General features: G+C 42.3%; 1 protein-coding gene across 2 annotated transcripts in view; it reads right to left on the minus strand.

The window, feature by feature from the left end:
• tcf7l1b (transcription factor 7 like 1b) overlaps positions 1 to 11,603 on the minus strand; it is a 40,119-nt gene extending 28,516 nt beyond the window's left edge. For both annotated transcript variants that reach the window (XM_061671475.1, XM_061671473.1), the window contains exons 1-3: positions 11,031 to 11,603; positions 10,832 to 10,904; positions 10,600 to 10,727 (exon numbers count right to left, since the gene is read on the minus strand). In XM_061671475.1, coding sequence (XP_061527459.1) covers positions 10,600 to 10,727; positions 10,832 to 10,904; positions 11,031 to 11,216 — 387 coding nt within the window. In that variant the 5' untranslated portion in view covers positions 11,217 to 11,603. The remainder of the gene's footprint in view (positions 1 to 10,599; positions 10,728 to 10,831; positions 10,905 to 11,030) is intronic.
• Between the last annotated feature and the right edge of the window lie 8,823 nt (positions 11,604 to 20,426).

Genomic DNA, 20,426 nt, shown 5'->3' on the forward strand with positions numbered 1-20,426 from the left:
ATTTTACTATGTTTTTGATAGCTCTGTACAATGAGGCTGTTGGAAGTGGACACCATCTTGTGTACTTATACGCATATCCATCTTGCGCAGAAATGAGTTAAATGCTCCATATTTAATGACTCAAAGCAGAGTAGTGATTGTGAGGGATGCACACATGCCTACGATTAGGGAGTATCAAAAGAAATTGCTTCTAATAAGAACAACATGAAGCTAATCTACACTTTTTATGAGACCCGCTGACGCATTTCGCCCATCGCCTCAAAGAGGGATTCTGTGAACTGGGGTTCTTAGAGCTCTGGCATTAGTATACTGTAAACAAAAACAGAGAAAAAGTTGATGGCGTATGTGCAGCCATGTGAATGCGAGCCTCCGTCTCCAGTACGCTGAGAGCCACTGTAGTATTTAAATCGGGCAAGGAGGGAGGAAGACTGGGCCAAGCATTCTGGAGCTCAGCTGTGAGGCTCTAAGCCGTTGCCCTAGGGTTTTTGTCCTGCCTTTCAGGGCAAGTCTGAGGTAGTCAAAGAACCTATTCATGGCCGGCGCTCCCCCTGCCAACACACCCATACAGCCCCAGTTAAGTCAGCGGTGAGCTATAGAGCCTCCCCATTTCACACGAGAATCAGACCTGCCCCTAAAGCCTGCTTCAGGGATCTCCAATGGCCAGCCCCTCCAACCTATGTACAAATCAAACAAAAGGGCTCCTTGGACCATTCCATGTCATATAAGGCTGATTAGATCTTTTTTTTCCCCTGATGTAGATACTCTAAATTTGAGGCAAAAGCCAGCAACATTTGTAAGGATTTGGTTGTCTAACCATAGAAATGGTTAAGGGTTTTATGTCAACAGCGTGCCATCCAAGCACGCTTACAATAAGTTTCTCCTCATGCTTGAACTGACAGTACAACCTGAACGTGTCACGTGATGAAGAAACTTAATCATTCTGATCATCTCAAGCAGGCACAAGGGGAATCTGACTCGTGTCTCATGTCTAACAAACACAAGGTTCCTCAACCACGGTCATTACTTAAAACTAATCAAGAACATTAGCATAACATTTTCAGTTAAGCAGAGAAGGTCAAGAAAGAGTGATATCCTGTGGTTGAGGCAGATGTGCCACGGGCAGTCTGTCTGACGTTACAGCCGTCTATTCCAACAGGATCCACAAGTCGGTCTTGAGATAATGCTGCTCCACATTTAGGATGACTTGTCCTTTTGCTTGGCTTTAATCTAATTTATTGCTTGCCAGAACATTGTGACTCCTTAATTAACAAGTACAATTGGTTTATGAGGGTAACTGAGGGAAGTAAGGGGGACCCAGAGGTTGCATTATTACCAATGCAAAAATCTGATTTCATGGGAGACTGGTATTAAAAGAATGATCCTATTATTGGCATAATCACTGTCAGCAACTATTCAGTCAAGGAAAAATTCTCCCCCTCAAATTTCAAACGTTTCAATTTGAACACATTTCTAATATGGTATGACGGACATAGTATACAAAGTTTTATATTTTACTTCACTTAATATTTTCCAAAACATCAACAAAACTATCAAATATATTAAGGTTGTTTATCACTTGTTGTTTTATTGCAAGCTCATGAGTAATACAAACCCGATTGTCACGATACGAGAATTCTGACTTTGATACTATACCTGCATTGCTACCGATACTGAAACGATACCACACCAAAAAACCTAAAACATCAGTGAAAGCAGCGGCAACGTGGCTGATAAAACGTGGAACTTCAAATTATTAGTATTTTTTATAAATTCAAAAAGTTCGTAATGTTTTTATAAATTAAAAATAATATTGGACTGTGGGGCGGCACGGTGCGAGACTGGTTAGCACATCTGCCTCACAGTTCTGAGGACCGGGGTTCAAATCCCGGCCCCGTCTGTGTGGAGTTTGCATGTTCTCCCCGTGCCTGCGTGGGTTTTCTCCGGGCACTCCGGTTTCCTCCCACATCCCCAAAACATGCATGGTAGGTTGATTGAAGACTCTAAATTGCCCGCAGGTGTGAATGTGTGCGTGAACGGTTGTTTGATTCTATGTGCCCTGTGATTGGCTGGGGACCAGTTCAGTTTGTTTGTATGTGCCCTGCGATTGGCTGGCAACCACTTCAGGGTGTACCCCGAAGGAAGCATACATAGCCTCTTTTAGGGAGAACTGTTTACTCTGCCAAAGTGAGGTTCTAAAAATACATGCTATAGTTTTAATTTTTGACAGCAAGGTATCACGCTACATTTTAGTACCGATATACTGTGGAACCTTAATCATTACATTGTGAAATCCAGAAGATTTGCTTGTGTTGACTTGTGCAGTCATGATAATTTCTGTTTTTAAATTCCCTTAACATGAAACACAACCAGATTGTTACTACTGTAAATTACTATACATGGTCTGGTGCATTCAAAATGGATTTCATGGAAACGTCATCTATTAGGCGCTGTTTGAAATGCTAAAGACGAAGTCACCACTTTGATGGGCTGGTCGACAAGTGTATAAAGGTATAATACATTGTACCTGACATTTCTGTCAAAGGATGCTATAAAGTTGCATCACCACTACTGGAACAAACTGAGTGGGAAGCAGCTAAAGTGATTTATAGGTTTTAACATGAACAACAGCTGCTCTGCTTGCTGTCAACTACTCTCATATTGGACAGATATCCATTCACTTCTTAATTTAGTATGACCACTACAACCTCACTGATATAAAACATATACACTATGACAGGGCCTTTAGCCATCCCTCTGTGGACAGAGTGTATATGAGGCGAGGGAAAGCCTGATGGAAATCTTAGCAGTACTGAAGTGACATGTATGCGATTTGATAGCTTCATGCTGTTTACTGATTGGGCTGCGAGAGGGAATGGCAAGGCACGGTGCTCTGGGGGAGACAAGAATCCCCCGATAAGTGAGTGCCTCAAGGTCTGGAAGTGGGCCCACTTCAGGATAACAGGCAAAGAATCGCAGGACCCATATCTGCCCCATTTTCTGCTCCCTCCACCACCATCTCGTCAACAATCTTCCTTGTCTTGCCTACCCTCTCTTCCTCCTCTGCTGTTGCCTGTAGAGCTTAAACTGAAAACAGCTGCTCAGAATACCAGACTGATGAAACCCTGTTTAGAGCATTTTCTTTTTCTTCCTGCTGTACAATCACATTTTATTAGCATGTAGTGAAACGTTTAAGGCACAATTATGGAGGATAAGCATTTTTTTATGTGAACTAAACTATAGTGTAAAGTGCTAGTTGCAGACTCCAGAGCAAGACACAATATAACCACTACACCGCCTACGAAAAACAACTTGAGTTTTGGAAAAAAAAAAAAAGAGCATTTCTTTAGCAATCATATTATCTTAGTCATAGTTAAAATAATACATATTGAACTTCAAACAAGACAGAGAGAAAAGCAGCAAAGCAATGAAGAGATCGCATGGCTGCGCCTGCAACCTGCGCCTGCTGCACATCGAAGGACAATCGTACCACGTTTTTGTAATTCCATTTTAAAAAATAAATAAATACAGCGCAGTATATTGTACGTGGAGCCTCAAACCCTGATGCAGGGTTGAAGTTTTTCCGTTGCAGCATGTCAGTTGATGCGCGGTGCTCTATCGCTTCATGTGCGGCGAAGAGTCGCCGACTGGGTTTTGTTTTTTTGCGATTGTCGGCTGGGTGTGCGGCGGGCGTTTCGACTTGCACTTAAATGATGTGCATCATCACCCACGAAAAGCTCAAGAAAGAATACAGCCATGTGCACTGGCCTTCAGGACATGTCTGATGAGCTCCAATGACGAATGTATTTCATTACTATGTAATGACAACAGAAAGAAAGAAAGCAAAAAAAAAAAACATGCTTTGAATTTGTCACGTATTGCACTGAAAGTCAACAACACAATGAAAAACGAGACACTCGAGATTTGACTAAGCATCATCTTTTACAGATTTTATTTAATCGTGGACCAGCACGAATGTTTTGTTAAGGGTGAGAAATAAAGCCTAACACTATTAGTCCTTACACCAGGACTCTATTTCAGACCACAGAAAATGACATGAATGAAGTTTCCGTTTATGTGATATACATCTCTCCATCTCGTCTATGGTTAATGATAATTAGCAGCTGGAGGTATTCAGAATCTTCCCCAAGCTGTCAGTTGCACAAAGGCTGAATTGCACACTGATCTACTGACCATCCACAACTAGCTCTAAGAATAAACGCTGATAACACATTACATGTGCAGATACATACTGGACAGTAGTAGGAATACATTTGTTTGAGTTATTTAATGAGATATCTTCATCTCTCTGAAAGAAAGGTCTGTTTCCTTAAGATATTGAACATACATGGTCAACATCATACTTTCAAAGCTCTGAAGAGGGGAAAAAAGGAGACGATAGAGCAATATCAGGAGAAGCATGTGCACCTCTGCCCAACAACAAAGTTCACCAAAATGTTCACACCACTAACAATAACACACGTTGTATTCGGATATCAAATCACAGGTTACATTACAAGGATTGCACCACACCACTTATCAGTAGCGCTGGCTCGCACATTTCCCACATCCTGTCCTGCCCTGCCATTTTCTGTCCTCTCTCATATTGTCCTATTGGTTAGGTGTTGCATGTCCTCACTGGGTGTCCCTCCCCGTCCACAAATAACAACACGATTTGCCTTTTTTTTTTTTTAAACATTACTTGTGGTCAAATACTATATCTAGACTGTGTAACTATTATTCTGCTGTGGTTTGCGCCCCTACTCCCCTTGTCTAGTTCTGTCTAGGCTTTACACGATCAGGATTTTTGGGGCCGATCATCGATCAGCAAGTTTAAAGAAAACGATAACCGATCACCGATCCGATCACAAGATGGAGCAATGTGTCGATTTTACATGACTTGTTCATTTATTGTATATACTTGTGTACTGTATGCTGTATCCATCCATCCATTCATTTTCTTTACAGCTTATCCTCACGAGGGTTGCGGGCGTGCTGGAGCCCGCCCAGCTCAAATTATTCTCTAGCATTTTAGACAAAAGTTATAACACCAATGACCTCTAGGGGGCATTCAAGGATTGGCCACTGACATACGTTTAGATCAAATCAACATTACATGACAGAAATAATGGGTGCTAACTTACTGTAATTAAATTACTTTAATAAATACTGTTAATGACATGCTTACTCTAACTTTCTCACTGTCGTAGCTATACGGACGGGTGTTGTCCAGAGTTCGAGTCGGTTTGACTTTTTTTTTTTTGCCCCCCACGCTGCGTTGCTCGAACACGGCATGCTCCTCGTGTACATTCTTCAGGTACTCGATCAAATTTGCATTTAGATGACGTTCCCCGCGACGTACATCAGTTTTGCACAGGCTGCAAATAACTTACGTGTTGTTTGTCTGAGACACCGCAAAATAGTCCGACACCGACGACGTGTTTTTTCACCGACAAGATTGAAAAACTTTATTCACCGTCAGATAGTTACAGTACTGCACAACAAGACACGTGACAAGGCTAAAAATAAACTAGCTTTTGGATTCATACGCGACCAAGACGCGGAGTTAAATGTCTTGTGCGGAGCCGATCGATGATGTCATTGATCGGATCGGCGACTTATGACATGAAAGCCGATCAGCCGATCAGCATAAAATGATCATTATCGGGCAATACCGATAACACCAATCAGATCGGCGTAAAGTCTAGTTCTGTCCCTCAGTCTGTCCCCTGAAACCCTTTTCTGTTCGGCTGCATTATCAATAAACATTAGAATTATTAAAAAAATATTTTTTTTTAAATAAGCAGAGGGAGTATTTCAAACTCCCCTGTTGCACAGCAAAACTGCTCCAGCACAAAAGGCATCCAGATCCACCATTTGGCACGGCTATGCAGCTGAGCAGGACAGGTTAAAAAAAATTTTTTCACGTGGATAAACTATGTAATGAAAACCCCAGACTATGTAGTAACATTAGCCAAACATGGGAAGAGAAAAACACATCAATCAATAAAAACACATTCGTGCTCTTACATCAAAGGGATTCATTGATGTCACTGAACATGGGGAGCGAGCGGCTTGAGAGGGGAGATGTTGGTGATCCTTTCCTCAAAGGGTGCCGAGATGCTCCTGATGGGCCCCGTGCTGGAGAAGCCAGAGTGCACTTTAAACAGAATTTGTAATGCCAGGCGGGCGGGTGGGTAGGTCGTGAACGAGCTAGGCTGCGGGGGTAGAGACAGTCATTCACGCTCTCGCTCGCTTTTCGCAGAGACCCACGGGGGAAGGATACAGACCAGGACTGACACCGTTTCCAACAGATCCACAAAAGTGCTGCGTGGAAGTAAAGAAACTAGCAAAGCAACGTGTGTTCCCATTAAAACCCAGAAAGACAGGTTGTGCATAAAGCCGCAGAGGTAACGCATTATTTACGTGTCACTTGACATGGCATCTGCTGATCTGACAGTTGTACAGAGTGAGTACTTTTGAACATTTCATAGGATGTCAAATTACCACAATACTCAGCTTTACATTGTTTTGCGCTAATTAAACTTAGACAGACCCTTGACGAGCCCTTTGTAATGTGCGGGAAATACTGAGAGTCGGGTACAGTATAGGACAATATTAGAATACTTTGGAACCTCTAAAGGTGAATGCCGCTGAGATTTGAAATTTTGCCGATATTTTCAGGAGAACTATTCCTCTGAAGCATAATTTCGGAGTTTAGTCTATGGTCGGACGTGACATCAGCATACAGTTGGAGACTTTAGCATACCTCACGAAAGCTCATCTCTTGTGTATTTTGCTTTTTCTCCGGCATTTTGTGACTATTTTAATGAGGACCAGCGTCATTGCGGGAGTTAACAGAAGAGCGTGAGAAGAGAAGAATATTCAATTCGATAAAGCGGACTCATATTTAAAGCGTCCGGTATCACTAGTAGTGTAATTTATCTCAAAATTAATCTGTAATATTTTGTTGGTTTTAGGTTTTACTCTTAACAGTGGTTAACTTCATTTTACGTTTGTCGTAAGAATGCTAACGCATGAGGTGCACCTGTGAATTCCCTTCGCGTCATGCACTTGTCATTAAATTTACGAGTGTTTTGATAATAACAGTGGCGAACCTATTTTGACACATGTATGACTGACAGGATTATCTGGGTTTTCTCCCACATTCGTGCTGGGCTCCAGCTCGGCCGTCGCCCTCACGAGGAGAAGCCGGATAGAAAACGGATGGATGTATTAATATAGAAAACGGTAGAAAAAAAAACAGATGAAAACGGATGGATGTATTAATATTAGCAAGTACTCAAACCAGCGGTGACATTTTTGTGGTTGCTGCCAATTGGGTTCTAATTAATCAGTGACACTAAACTGATGTAGATGTTTGCCTCTAAAGGGAAAATCGAAAAACTATATAGCCAGTCAAAAATGGTGGCTCTGTTGACACAGTGCTTGGCTGAAAAAATATTTGCACTCTAGCATTCAGATTAGTTGGAGCGGAGGAATACAACACTGGGGGTTGTTAGAATGTGAGCGCTGGACACTGTTGCCTCTGTTCCAAAGTATCCTGAGGGCTTCACCTGAACACGCCATCACCACCTCCCCTAACCCTCGCAGACTTTACAAACACAAACGTGCTCCACGCATGAGTGCGCGCGTACGCACACGCGCGTACCAAGGTGAATAGAGTGCGCAACCCGATGAAAAGACGCCTCCACACAAACAGCATTTGCTTATGTAGGGAGAGGCCCTTTTATTCATCAGGACAATGTCTGTGTTGACTTTTCTTTGTCCGTTTTAAGCAGCAAACGCAACAGAAAGCGGGGGGAGCAGTCGGAGAGGCATGCAATTGTAGCCTCTGACATGTTCAGACTTACACAAGCTCTCCATTCATATCTCAATCACCCACAAAATTCTATTCAACAATCATGCTCAGGAGTTTTTATGTTTGATGAAGATATATTTGGGAGGCTAACCTCGCTCTCGCTTACTCGCAACTTCTCGCACACAAGAGGCATTTCACTCTTTAGTGGCAATGATGATGATGTTGATAGTTGCGGAATTGTTTCAAAGTGCTGATGAGGCTGTCAGACGGGGCCACGGAGCAGATTCAGGCTTTAAATCTGGCACCGCTCCGTCACTCCTGGAACAATGAGGTGACGATCACGTCAGTGGATTGACAAACAACGAGCTGGATTTAGTCTTGGTGGGACCAACCTCCAACCCTGAACAGGCAGGCGTCTGGTGGAACATCTCTGCAAACATAAAACCTCCTCCTCAGCCCTCGCTGGATTACAGCGGAATGTCAGCTCGGAACAGCCTTTAAATCAGTTATGCTTGGCCCTCGGGGGAAGTCTGAGCTGATCCCATGTAGCCCGTCTCTCATTGCTCATGATAGGCTCGCCGCATCCAAATTTAAAAGCTCCACAACCAGGGAAATCACTGCCTGATTACTCTTTCTGTATTTCACAAGTTTGATTATATGGCGTGTATGTGTCGTCAAATAGAAGTATGCCGCGTTAAATGAGATGACACCAAAAGTCGAAGTCGCTGAAATGATATGACCAGATACAAGCAGGCTATATAAAACCGAAAACAAGCCTGCGTGCATTGTTGTACATGTAACCACAAATTAAAATGTTGATTACCCTTTAAACCTATTAAATAGCGGCTCTTGACACGCAAACAAAAGCAGAAGCTCATGTTACCTGCTATTAATCACATGATCTGTTTGCAACTTGAGCGTGTCTCACGTTGCACAAACATACAAAAAACTGCACATAAAACAAACTTGTTAGGCCCAAAGCAACAAGGCACAATAAATAAACCGTGCCCCGGCCAATGGATTGTTTGTCTCGTAAGGCTCGAGGGACGACAGCACATTTCAGGGTACCCTTGGGGCAAATCTTATCTCACAAGACATTCTGTGTTTTTTTTTTTTTTTTTTTTTTTACAAACATGTGTGTGATGAATGTAACTGTAAAGACCATAAGATAAACTCCCGCCCAAATGTCAAAGCAGGCTCTCGGACAAATTACTGTATAGTGCGGCACTTTACTAAAATGCATATACAAACAGAAACCAGAGCTTTTGGGGGTGGGGTGGAAGCCAAGCCACTCATCAATTAGACGTAATGTTTAAAAAAAAAAAAAGCGTGCAATATGGAGACCCCAAGATGGCTCCCAAGTATGCCAGCTTTTGTCTGCTTGCTTTTATTTCTGCTATGGTGATGATAGACGCAGTCAGCTAGCTCTGCCCCATTGACCTCATTCTTTCCCTGCTCCTGTGGAGGGTCTTTTCACTGTTTTTAATCTTTAGCAACAAGCTTTAATTTAAATAGAAGAAAAAAAAACAACCAAGACACGGGGAATGAATCAAGTAGCCAACAAGATAATATAAACATGTGCAAATATAACCTGTAAGAAACATACCAGATCAAAAATGTGCAAAGACATCGACTATGGTGGCCAAAAGAAACAAAAATATATATGGGCTACAAGTTGCTGTGTATGGCCCAGTGAGACCAGTGTGGCCATTTAGTTAATGAGCCCCGACGGAGACCTCCAATGAAGCCATCAAGACTGTTCAGAATAACAATGGTCAACTAACGCCTTTCTAATTGAATGGAAGGTACAGGGAGGTGAGGGGAGAGGGCCTGCAACAGTGAAAAGACGACGGGAAAAAAAAGATGGGAGGGGTTCTTTTCACTCCCGTGCCTGCAGGCCTTAACGAAAGTACTTGTTTTGGGGGGCGGGGGGTTACAAGGGTTGGGGGAAGGACTCATCTCAGAAACAGCGCTCTCCAGTATTCAACTTTTTATGAGAACGTATGGCCCGTTGAAAGTTGAACTCGTATCATTCTGGTAAAAAAAATAAAAATGTAAAAAGACTTCGGGATTCGCATTTAGCATAGTGGGCAATTGTAATTTACTTCAAATATCACCATGTCTTGTTTTTTTTTAATAGCATTCACCCACAGTTGCGCTGAACATAATACTAACTATACCAACAAAAGCATCGTATTTTTAGCATTTGAGATGCACTCAGCTGCACACTGCATGACATACCGGCACTAAACGAGTCCCTGCAAGCTCTCCATCAACGCGTTAACTCTGTCTCATCAAAACTTGGGGGGGGGGGAGTCTGTGGGCAACAACTGTCACAGACACTGCAGTGCGATACCTCCTATATATGTCAAAGCCAGCTATTACATCGTTGTGACCATTGGGTGTGACCAGCAACTGCTTTTATGAGATGCACAGAGTAAACACGTCGAGCTGACGGCTAGCAGCGTGCGACAACAAAAACACTTAAACTATTAAAGAGTATTGCACATAGAGCCAAATTTCCACAAGTTCGTATGCAACAACAAAAATTCTGAGTAAGTCCACTCTTTGCATAGTCAAAATGCAAGTGTGGAAGACAAGAGTAATTGAGATCACCCCCAAAAGGACAAAAGAAGTAGTTGTTCCTCTGGAGGCCACTCTGAGGGAATATGGCGGTCTGGCATGCCACAAGAAACTTGAAGGCTCGTCCCAAAACACTGAAAAAGTTGCTGAGGACTGCGAGAGACGACGGGAAAGAGTGTTGGACGTGGGAAACTTACTGTTCTTGCACCGGGAGAGAGAGAGCCGTTGGATAAGTATGGGTTGCTGAGGTCTGGGATCATGAGAAACGGGTAGCCGGGGTAGTGGGGGCTCTTGAAGAAACCTCCATCGTGCTGTCTTCTCAGTGCTGCAAACACACACATACCTCCATCAGCTCAAGCAAAACCAGTTTGGAGGCCACACTGGATTTGTCTTGGTTTCTATGTTTTTTTTTTTTTTTTTTTGTCTTACCTTCAGTAAAGTAGTCTCTTGCTTTCTCATAACTTTCCGAGTCCGCTCTGGTTTGGGGACGCCTCTCCGCTTGCTGACGGGGGGCATGCGCACATACAAACTACTTCAACTTTGCAACAAATTCAAGTAAAACTATAGATAATACAATCCAAAAAAAAAAAAAGAGAGAGAGAGAGAGAGGCTTCATTTGGTTTCTTACCTCCGAATCTGACGAGCTGCTGTTGTTTTCCGACTCGTTTACCAGCGAGGACTTCACGTCGTCCAAGTCTCTTTCCGCGGAGACGTTTTCGGAAATCTTTTCCTCCTGCTCCCCTTCGTCTTTGAAAGAGATCATTTCATCATTTGCGCCCAAATCATCCCCGCCGCCTCCGTTCAGCTGAGGCATTTTTGCACACCAGTCAAGTGGCTCGACCAGAGGGGAAGGAAAAAAAAAACCACACACGCACGCACGCACACCAAAAAAATAAAAAATAAATAAAAATTTTTAAAAAAACAAACAAAAAAAAAACGCTAGAACAAACCACTCAGTGGATACACACTACTAACTACAATAACTTGTCCGTTCTTCATCTTCTGGACGTGGTCCTGACGCCCATGGCAATAATAATCCACGGTATTTGCAACAACTTGTCAAAGTTTGTCTCCTCGGAGGCGCGTGCGTCTCCGCTCTGGGATCTCCTCGTGCAGAGCCCCGGGGCCCACGGAAACTGCTGCAGTCCGAGCCAGCGAGAGGTTACTCAATGCACTCGAGATCCATGCGTGAGGAAACAATGGCTGCAGCACCCCCCCACCCCCCCTCCCTTTAAAAAAAAAAAAAAACGCGAGAATGTGCGGCGCTACTCGCCTCCTAAACTTTGAGCCAACGTGGGGCTGATTTCGCTACGGGAAAGACAAAAAAAAATACAAAAATTAAAAAAGTCAAAATGGCTTGTTGTAAAAACAAAATGCAAAAAACATAGAAACAAAAGTGAGGGAATAGGTTTACGTGGCTCTTTGCGTCCACATCGCAGCTCCCGGAGAATGCGTCCCGATAACAACAAGTTGGCCGCTCAAGTGGAAGAGCGCAGAGCGAGCGAGCGTGCGTACAGAGGAGGAGTTTGCAAGTCTGGAAAACGACACTTCTTCCTTCTTCTTCTTCTTCTTCTTCATTTGCTTCTTCTTCTTCTTCTTCTGCTTCTTCCCTTTCTTCTTCTTCTGCGTCTTCTTAACCCTCGACACACCAGCACGCGAGCAACGCGTCCGACTTTTGCAATATGGCAAATATTTACACACTGGCCACAAAATTAGCTACACCGACACGATCAGCTGTACATTCCTGACGCTGCCATTATCATTAGCAAACAACTATTTGAAAAAAAGACGAAATGCATTTCGCTAGTTGAATTAGGTTCAAATTTTGTGACATTAATTGAATTATCTGTTGTTGATTAGAATTAGGATTGTAAGGCTTTTCCTGAGGTCATTATTGTTCACTCAAAAATAATCAAAGGTTGTCTTTGAAAACGCTGTAAAGTACATTCGGGGATTTATAAATACATTATGCATATTTGAAGAAAATGTACAGAGGCTGAGAACTGTGTCGTGCTCAATTGTGGCGATTAGTGTTTGGACTCGCCCCGGTAAATCCCCATTGAAAATCTATATTGACAATAACAAGTGACGATCAGATCACAACTGAATCGTTACTTCTGCTCCCGTGCTATATCGGAAATAATAGTATAGCAAGCATTTAGGTCTCCCTCTGGAAAAGGTTTTTTTTTTTTTCTTTTTTTTTTTTTTAAGTTTAAAATGGCTTACTTTAACCAGGATCCCTCACACGGATCGTTTTTTTTTCCAAAAATGAAAAATTCTGTCGGCATCATAAATCCTCACTCGTGCCTTCTTGCCTTGAAACAGTCGTAAACACCACAGGCCCCGTGGCGACACTTTCATCTCTCATCAGAATAAAGTAAGTTTGTCCTTTGAATCGCTGCGATTCAAAATGCGAAGGTTCTGATTTGACGTTTGTTTATTTTTGGTTTCACTCCCGAGCCGATACAACTCACCACTGACTCTGGTTGAGGTACTGTGTTGCATTCATCTGTTTATCACCATTTACGTTTTTCAGCTTTTTTGGGGGTGTGGCTTCAGGCCACAGTGATGCACTTGGGCCCTGGCATTAGTCGCCCCTCCCCCACTATATATATAAGAACTTGAGCGCATTCGTTCACATCAGCGGTTCACCAGCGCATTTGCCATGCGCCGTTAGCTAGCATCCCAAAATTGCACCTTCCCTTCAGATAGTCTACTGGTGTGGCCACTTTAGAGCGCCACGTTGTAACAGCGTGGAAAAGCTTCACGACCACCCGGTGAGATATATTTTGGCAACTCAAAGATGTAGTTATTTGTAGGCATGAGAAAGATGCTTGTGGAAGTACCATCCATTTTTCCAGCTTGTAAAAATTGTATTTGATTGACATTTGACAGTTGAGCAGGGTGTGGTTTTATTGCATGAATGTGTTTTGTAATTGGGTATTTTTTTCATTCAGATTTGTCAGGGTGGTTAACAACACTCTTCTCTGTGGTGTGCCAAATTTAGACGACATTGTCATTAATTTTCCATTAATAGGGACTTAAATTCATACTTTGTATGTCTACCTGTGCCACCCAATTGCATTTGGGTAGTTCAAAAATAAAGTAGCATCAAACACAAGTGTTTTGTGTTTCACTAAGCAAATACAAATGCGTGGAAGCGTTTTACGTTAAAACTATCAAGTTACTAATTGCGGTCGTCGTTTGCTGTGGTGGATCACGAAATATTAGAAACACATATGACGCAATATCTGATAATAAACATTTCAGTAAATAATACCTGCCTTTCTGCCAGCCAGCAAAGAGCAGTAATGACAGTAGTGTATAATATCCCGGTAGAAATGGTAGAAAACTATATCATTTTGATATATTGATATTGATAAAATGTCATTTTATGGTGTTCAAATGTATTTCGATGAGCGTATAAAGGATTCATGAAAGTGCGCCTATCATTGCGGTCAGTGTATATTTTTTATTCTTGTATCCCTGCTAGTATCATTACAGTATTGCCACTACTACATATGGTGTACTTTTCTATTCAAGTTGATGAGTGTGTCATAATTACATGCTGCCATAATTGCGTGTGCCGTAAAACAATCATCTGGCAGAGATACAAGCATGAGCACCTGGGATCAGTATGTCGGTGGCGCAACTCAAGGCAGAGTGAGGCAAGCTCGTGACTGTCCAGGGCCTCTTCTGGGAGTCTGCCTCTTGTTTTCTCTCAAACAAGATTTAAATACAGGGGCCACGTTGTTCATTTGAGGAACAGGACTGGAGGGCCAGTGTCGCAAGCAGTCATGGAAGAAGGGAAGTGGTTAGAATTCTTTTTTTTTTTTTTTTTTTTTTCTCCTGTGGAGTAACCTGTACATAAATCTGATTTGTGGCAGAGAGATACAAGAGATGTGTTTTCAAATGTGGGGTCATGAAGAGACACCATTGGTACAGTTGGTGCTATGATGCTTCCTTAATCATTCCTTACTACAACCTTTACCCTCTCTACTTTAAGTCCATGGACCTGCAAAGTTCTAATGCAATTCGACAGGCTTCCCCTCATTGAAAAAATAAATTTTTGATGTTGTGGACTGTGTGTCACCATGCTGAGGGCTGACTGACAATTGAGTGTCTCCACGGGCCTCATTAGATCCCCACTTCTCCCTGGGTGTGTGTATGTGTGTGTGTGTGTGTGTGTGTGTATGTGTGTGTGTGTGTGTGTGTGTGTGTGCGTGCGCGCGTGCGTGGAACTGTATTCAATAAAAGGCAACCTATAGTTGACTGCATCACCGAGAATTGTATAGAGGGTCACGGTTTGCTTGTTTGCATCAATACATTTGCACTTGCAGTGTGCATAGGTGACTACTTGCCCCCAGGCCAACATATCTTTGTTTTCATCGGCTACGGTATGTCATGAACGTGATAGAATGCTTTCTGTTTAATGCCCGCACAAAATGTTATATTTTTTTGCCCCTGAAAATGTTTCCTGCTGCCACCTTGTATTTTAATGCACTAAAATTATGTCCACGTCCAGGGAGGCAAAAGAGAGATTTACAAAAGAAATCACAGGTCAGGACAGGCATGCCCCAGCAGGTGCAACTGCAATTATTCAGAGCCTATGAATGATTAATGATGTAAATCAAATATCAAAACAAGTTGACACAGAAAAATTATTTAAGCATGCGGTTGAATAGGGATACGGCATCACATTCAGTTGTGTGCTATGTCTCAGCCACTGTAGACATGCAGGCAGACCCCTGTTGTTCACAGTACAATGTTGCAGCACAGTGAGACATAGCACACTTGTGACGAATACACAAATCTTAGCTGAGATGTTTTATTCCAACAGAAAGTGGAAAGGAGAAAGGAAAACTAGGGCCCGCTGCACATATATCACCACCAAACAAAAAACAAACGGGTTAAAAACATCATTTAAAATGTTCATTTACAACATGACAAGAGCATTGTGTTGCCTGATAACGCAATCATTCGAAAACAGGTTGGGTGAACATTTTTTGACACGCTTCACCTAAAATCAGAAAATGGTTTGTGAAAAATGGTGACATGTTCAGTCTGAGTATGCGCAAATATTTCACAACTAAAACAACAACGGTGGACCGCAGTGCTGTTGTCGCTAGCTTCTCCAGCTATGCCCAACTATATGTCGATAATGGTTATTCAAAAGACGCTTTTGGGTCAAACCCAGAAGAACACGTAGTTGGTGCGCATGTGTCATGTTTCTTTACAAAGCGCTTTCGCCAACTACAGGCCTGGCATGCGTATTACAACGTTTTTACGCTGTCATCAGTACGGGAAACCTTTTTAAAATGCATAGGGGAAAAAAATCAAGTTTTCGTTTAATGCTGTTGTCCAAACAGACCAAGAATGGCACTTAATAAGTCACAGACCTCTGCCAAGGGTGATACATTAACAAAGCTGGGCCAAAAATAACATGGAGCAATGTAATAGTGTTTGTTAGTCCATTCATTTCGTAATTAGCAGGTTACTTTCTGAGGCATGAAGTTTGACGTTAGACATTGCATAAGTCAGATATAGAGTAAGAAAGTACTGTTTGTATTCTTTGGCAGGGGGAATGCTTGAACTAATAAAATGAAGTGGAAGAAATTGTGGAGCAGCACATATTTTGTCTGTTGTTTGTTACATAGCAAATGTTGTGACTCAGAGAGAAATTCCTCTAACCCCAATTTGGTCCCGAATTTAATGGGTTCTTCCAGTTTGATCTGGATTTGTCTCAGAATGTAACGGGTTCTTGCTTAGTCCGTGCATCGCCTCTTTAAAAGGGTTTGTGGGAAATGGTTATGTAGTTTAGATGACATAATCTTTCTATTAACTAACCAAAAAACAATTGATGATTTTAAAAAATAACTGTTGTCTTCAACTTTCAGACTTAAAGTAAATAAAGGCAAATATTTGTCATATAGCACTTTGAAGCATTCATCAAACCAACGGCACTGAGGATTCCTACAAGAAAATCATATTTAAAATGTTGTGTTTAATGTAATTAATGTTTTAGCTTCAGTAAATGGGGGGTCTTTGCCGCCTTGATATTTACCCAATCATCCTCTTCTTCCATCTGAAACTGTCTTGTTAGAGCAGGATTGATTTTAACGGAGCGATGATGAGGGGTCAGCAGAGATTTGAACAGGCGCAATCTTCGCCCGAGGGCGGATCGACCGGTGGCCAGAAAACGTTTTCACAGGATGTTGTCCCTACATCTGCCTCCCTTTGAAGTTGCTCACTCTGCTCTGGCATGTCGTACATGACCGCTTCATTCTCCTCCCAACACTTTAACGAGTGTGAAAAGGCCGCAAATACTGATCTGTGTTCCACAAGGTATTTGTGCTGCTGTGTGTATGCGTGCGTGTGCGCTGCCATGTTGGAGAGAGAAAGCAGCAGAGCGAAGAGAGAAAAAGAGGGGAGCGACTCGAGATGATGCGAGCCAATCTGCACTTCCTCTGAGAATTCAAGGTCATCCTTCATGTTTTGCCAACCATTGGCCAGTCACGTTCCAATCAAAGTGGTGCTTTAATTCAGTGGTAATTTCCATCTCATCATGTTTTCACCTCAGCCTTACCAGAGGAGTTTTCTTCTGATCTGCTGCCGTACATCCAACATGTCCTGCCAGGTCGAAGCCGGTGGGTAAAGCTCTCTAATGATACTTGTATATTGTGTGATGTTCACAATGTGCAGTATTACTACATGAACCACCAATGTCACTTTATGTGATGTAAGATTCGCTTAATTGTCTATTTTATTGGTGCCTCAGTCACGTTTAACTCATTTTAACACATTATTGAAAACCAATAGGGCAAATTTATTTTAGATCATAATTATGATGATGTTTTAGTATGTGTTATTCCCACAAGCTGCTGATTTTACAGTAGCTACAACTGTCTTCAAGTAAAAGTTTTCCCTCTCATTTATTGTTTGCCACTTTGAATGAACTCCAAGCCTTTCACAATCACGGCCACAACATTAGGTACACTTGCACATTTGAAGTCTTATATTTCTGGCTTTCAAAGATAATAATGCTGTGGGTTATGTCACTGAGTTAACTGGATGTTGATCTTGGTTGAAATATTGGATTTCCTACTTGTTGATTAAAGTAATGACAAATGTTCATAATTTGCATTAATAATGTAGTGGGCGGCTATGGCTCAGTAGGTAGAGCAGGTCATCCAGTGACCGAAGGTTAACTGGACCAAATCCCGGCTACGACTGTGCGCATGTCGAAGTGTCCTTGGGCAAGACACCGAACTGTAATTTGCTCCCAGTGGGCCTGGCAGCTCCTTGCATGGCAGCAGTCGCCCATTGGTGTATGAATGTGTGTGTAAGTGGGTGAATGTGAGCCTTTGTAAAGCGCTTTGGGCACTGTGATGGTGTTGATAGAGTGCTATATAGTGCAGTCCATTTACTATTTAATTGTCGCTGACTGCATCGCGGTTGACTCACCTGGCTTCTGTTTTTTTTGCTTTTTGCCAAAAGTCAACTAGGATACTGAAAACTGGATAAGCGGTATAGAAAATGGACTGAGGTATACGTAGTTGTTTGCAATTGCATAGAACAGCACTGCATCATAACAACAGGTGTTTTAAAAAATATATATGTATGTATTTGAGTTACCTTATTAAGCAACATGAATTTTTCATATTGGATCTCAATATATGGCCAGGTGCATGTAATGTTGTAGTGATCAAGTATATTGTAAAATTTGCAGAAACTGCATCCATCGATCTTCTCAAGCAAGTTTTTCCACATCTATGGCTAATGAGCTATGCGTCTTGAACAATGCAATACATGTACAGTATGTAACCTATTTTAAAAAATGAATGTTCTGAACTCCTGTTTCAATGCCAGACTTGTATTGCTCCAATTAACACTGCTCAACATCCTACAGTTAAGCTAACAGCGCCTGTGTTGTGGCGTCCAGGTAGTACACTCCATATTTTCCTCAACTGCTTCATAATCAATAATCAATTCGGGACAATAACCAGAATTTGAAATGACTCGTCATACAATTACCATTCCCTTTAATAGTAAACATAAAACAGGAACTTATTTCCAAACATTGTAGACTGATAAGAGCTTAATGAAGGCCAATATTCATTGCCGCAGCTCTGCCTCAGCATGTGCCGTGGAGAAGCTAACGTCCTCAGTCTTCGCGCAACATCTGTCTGGGAGTGGCTCATGCAATCGTGGATGTTAAAAAAAACAAACAACAACAACAAAAAAACTCATATCCGTTCTAATCCATACATAGGTCCCCTTTTCAGGCTGGTATGGGCATAAATGCCATTTAAGATTGTGTGAGGATATGATTAGATGACGGTTTTTACTGCCTGTAGGGTGTAACTGAAACACCAAACAGTCCAGAGGGGAGGAAATAAAACACTTAGTTGTGAAGTTTTACTCCTGCTTTTCTCCTTCTTTCTGGTGTAGTGTTGCATTCACAGGATACCTTTTCCAGATGGGTCTTGAGTTCAAGACAAGGGAGCTTTTTCCCTCCGTTGAACAGTCAGTGGAAAAGTAAAGATATGAATCGTGTGGAGCTCCTCACAATTCAGTCCCAGTTGTCGTTCCGAAATGTGTGAATGGCCAAAGTTTTGTTGAACTTTATCCTGCGTGTTTTTATAGACTCCAGCAGACAATATATTATTGCCTGAATACATTTATGTGGTAAATGTTTCATGAGAAGAAGCCACGTAATATTATTTTTGTAAGGTTATAACATTTGAAGGGAACGAAAACAAAACATGTCTGTCGTTGCCAAGCGGGGTTGACTGAAATACATGTTCATGTTTTCCAGAATTGTCAAGGATGCTTTTAAGGAGCGTTATTTTCTGACGACTTCAAAGGTGACCAAGAGCACTCTCCTTTCGGAGTGTGCACTGGCTTGAGAATGTGCTTACATTTTCTAAATAGAGAGGAAACGGCCCTCGCTGGTGAGGTGATGCTAACGTGGTGTGATGTGAGTTTTCACTGTAAAATGTTGTCTCCATGCGAGACTCTTTACCTTTTATAGGCTTGGCTTACAACTTAATTTTCCCCTCATTTCAATTATAAGAAGACAATGTGTCAATTATTTTCTGCTGTCTATTTGGAAATTACTTTTTATGGTTGAAGTGGAAAAATAGCTCAGCCAACACTATAAACAGATCTTCTACGGAGACTATTTAACATGTATGGCTACTAAAGCACCCTAATTGTCCACATAGTGTGAGCCAGACTCTCTCCAGATGTTGCATTCAGGTTTTATAGAATTTCTTTATCCTTTGCAAGGTCACAGTCTTTAAGCGTCTGTGTTTTCTCAGTTGAGGATGCGTGGCTTCGCATCCTCGGAAGACTGGCAATTCTTTCCCGTGATGTAAACCAAGCCGAAGTGCGAGCCTGTTGACTTCATTGAGTAGCCCTGCCAGATTTTTTAGAAGCTTTGTGCAAATGAAATGGTTTGCATTACGTGTGACCTATACGTTCCGCAGAGGCATGCGCGGCTGTAGACAGCTGGAAGTAACTTGAGCCCTCCCTCGGTCACTTATCAGCGCTGGCATCCCTGCCATTTCCCATCGCCATCTTCAGGCCAGAAGAATCCAGACATTGTTTTCCTCTCTGTGGGCCATGTGTTAACTCTGCCTCGCTGATTGTTGCCCATATTAAGGGAGCTTGTCGATATGTTGTGGTGCATATATCCCTGCCTGTTGTGGTGGTAGTGGTGGGTGGGGGTTAAAGATGATGCAGTCGCAGAGGTCGCCTGCACCTGCACTGCATGTCAGCAGAAGGATCCGGGGCAGACACTCAAGCGGAGTGTTGGCTTTCACACCGCTGGCTTCCAAGAAGCTCCTTAGCTTCGAAAGACAACAATGACCATGCATCTTTCAGGCTCTTTGGCTTTGGCACCTGGTCTGTGTGGCCACAGGATTATCCACTGGCTGAGCTGTCTACAGTCAAGCTTATTGGACTTCCTAATGTCCTCTTGTTTTCCTCCTCTCAAGTTTCCAGGATGCTTTTTGACTGT

The sequence above is a fragment of the Phycodurus eques genome, chromosome 3, assembly GCF_024500275.1.
Source record: "Phycodurus eques isolate BA_2022a chromosome 3, UOR_Pequ_1.1, whole genome shotgun sequence".
NCBI lineage: Eukaryota > Metazoa > Chordata > Actinopteri > Syngnathiformes > Syngnathidae > Phycodurus > Phycodurus eques.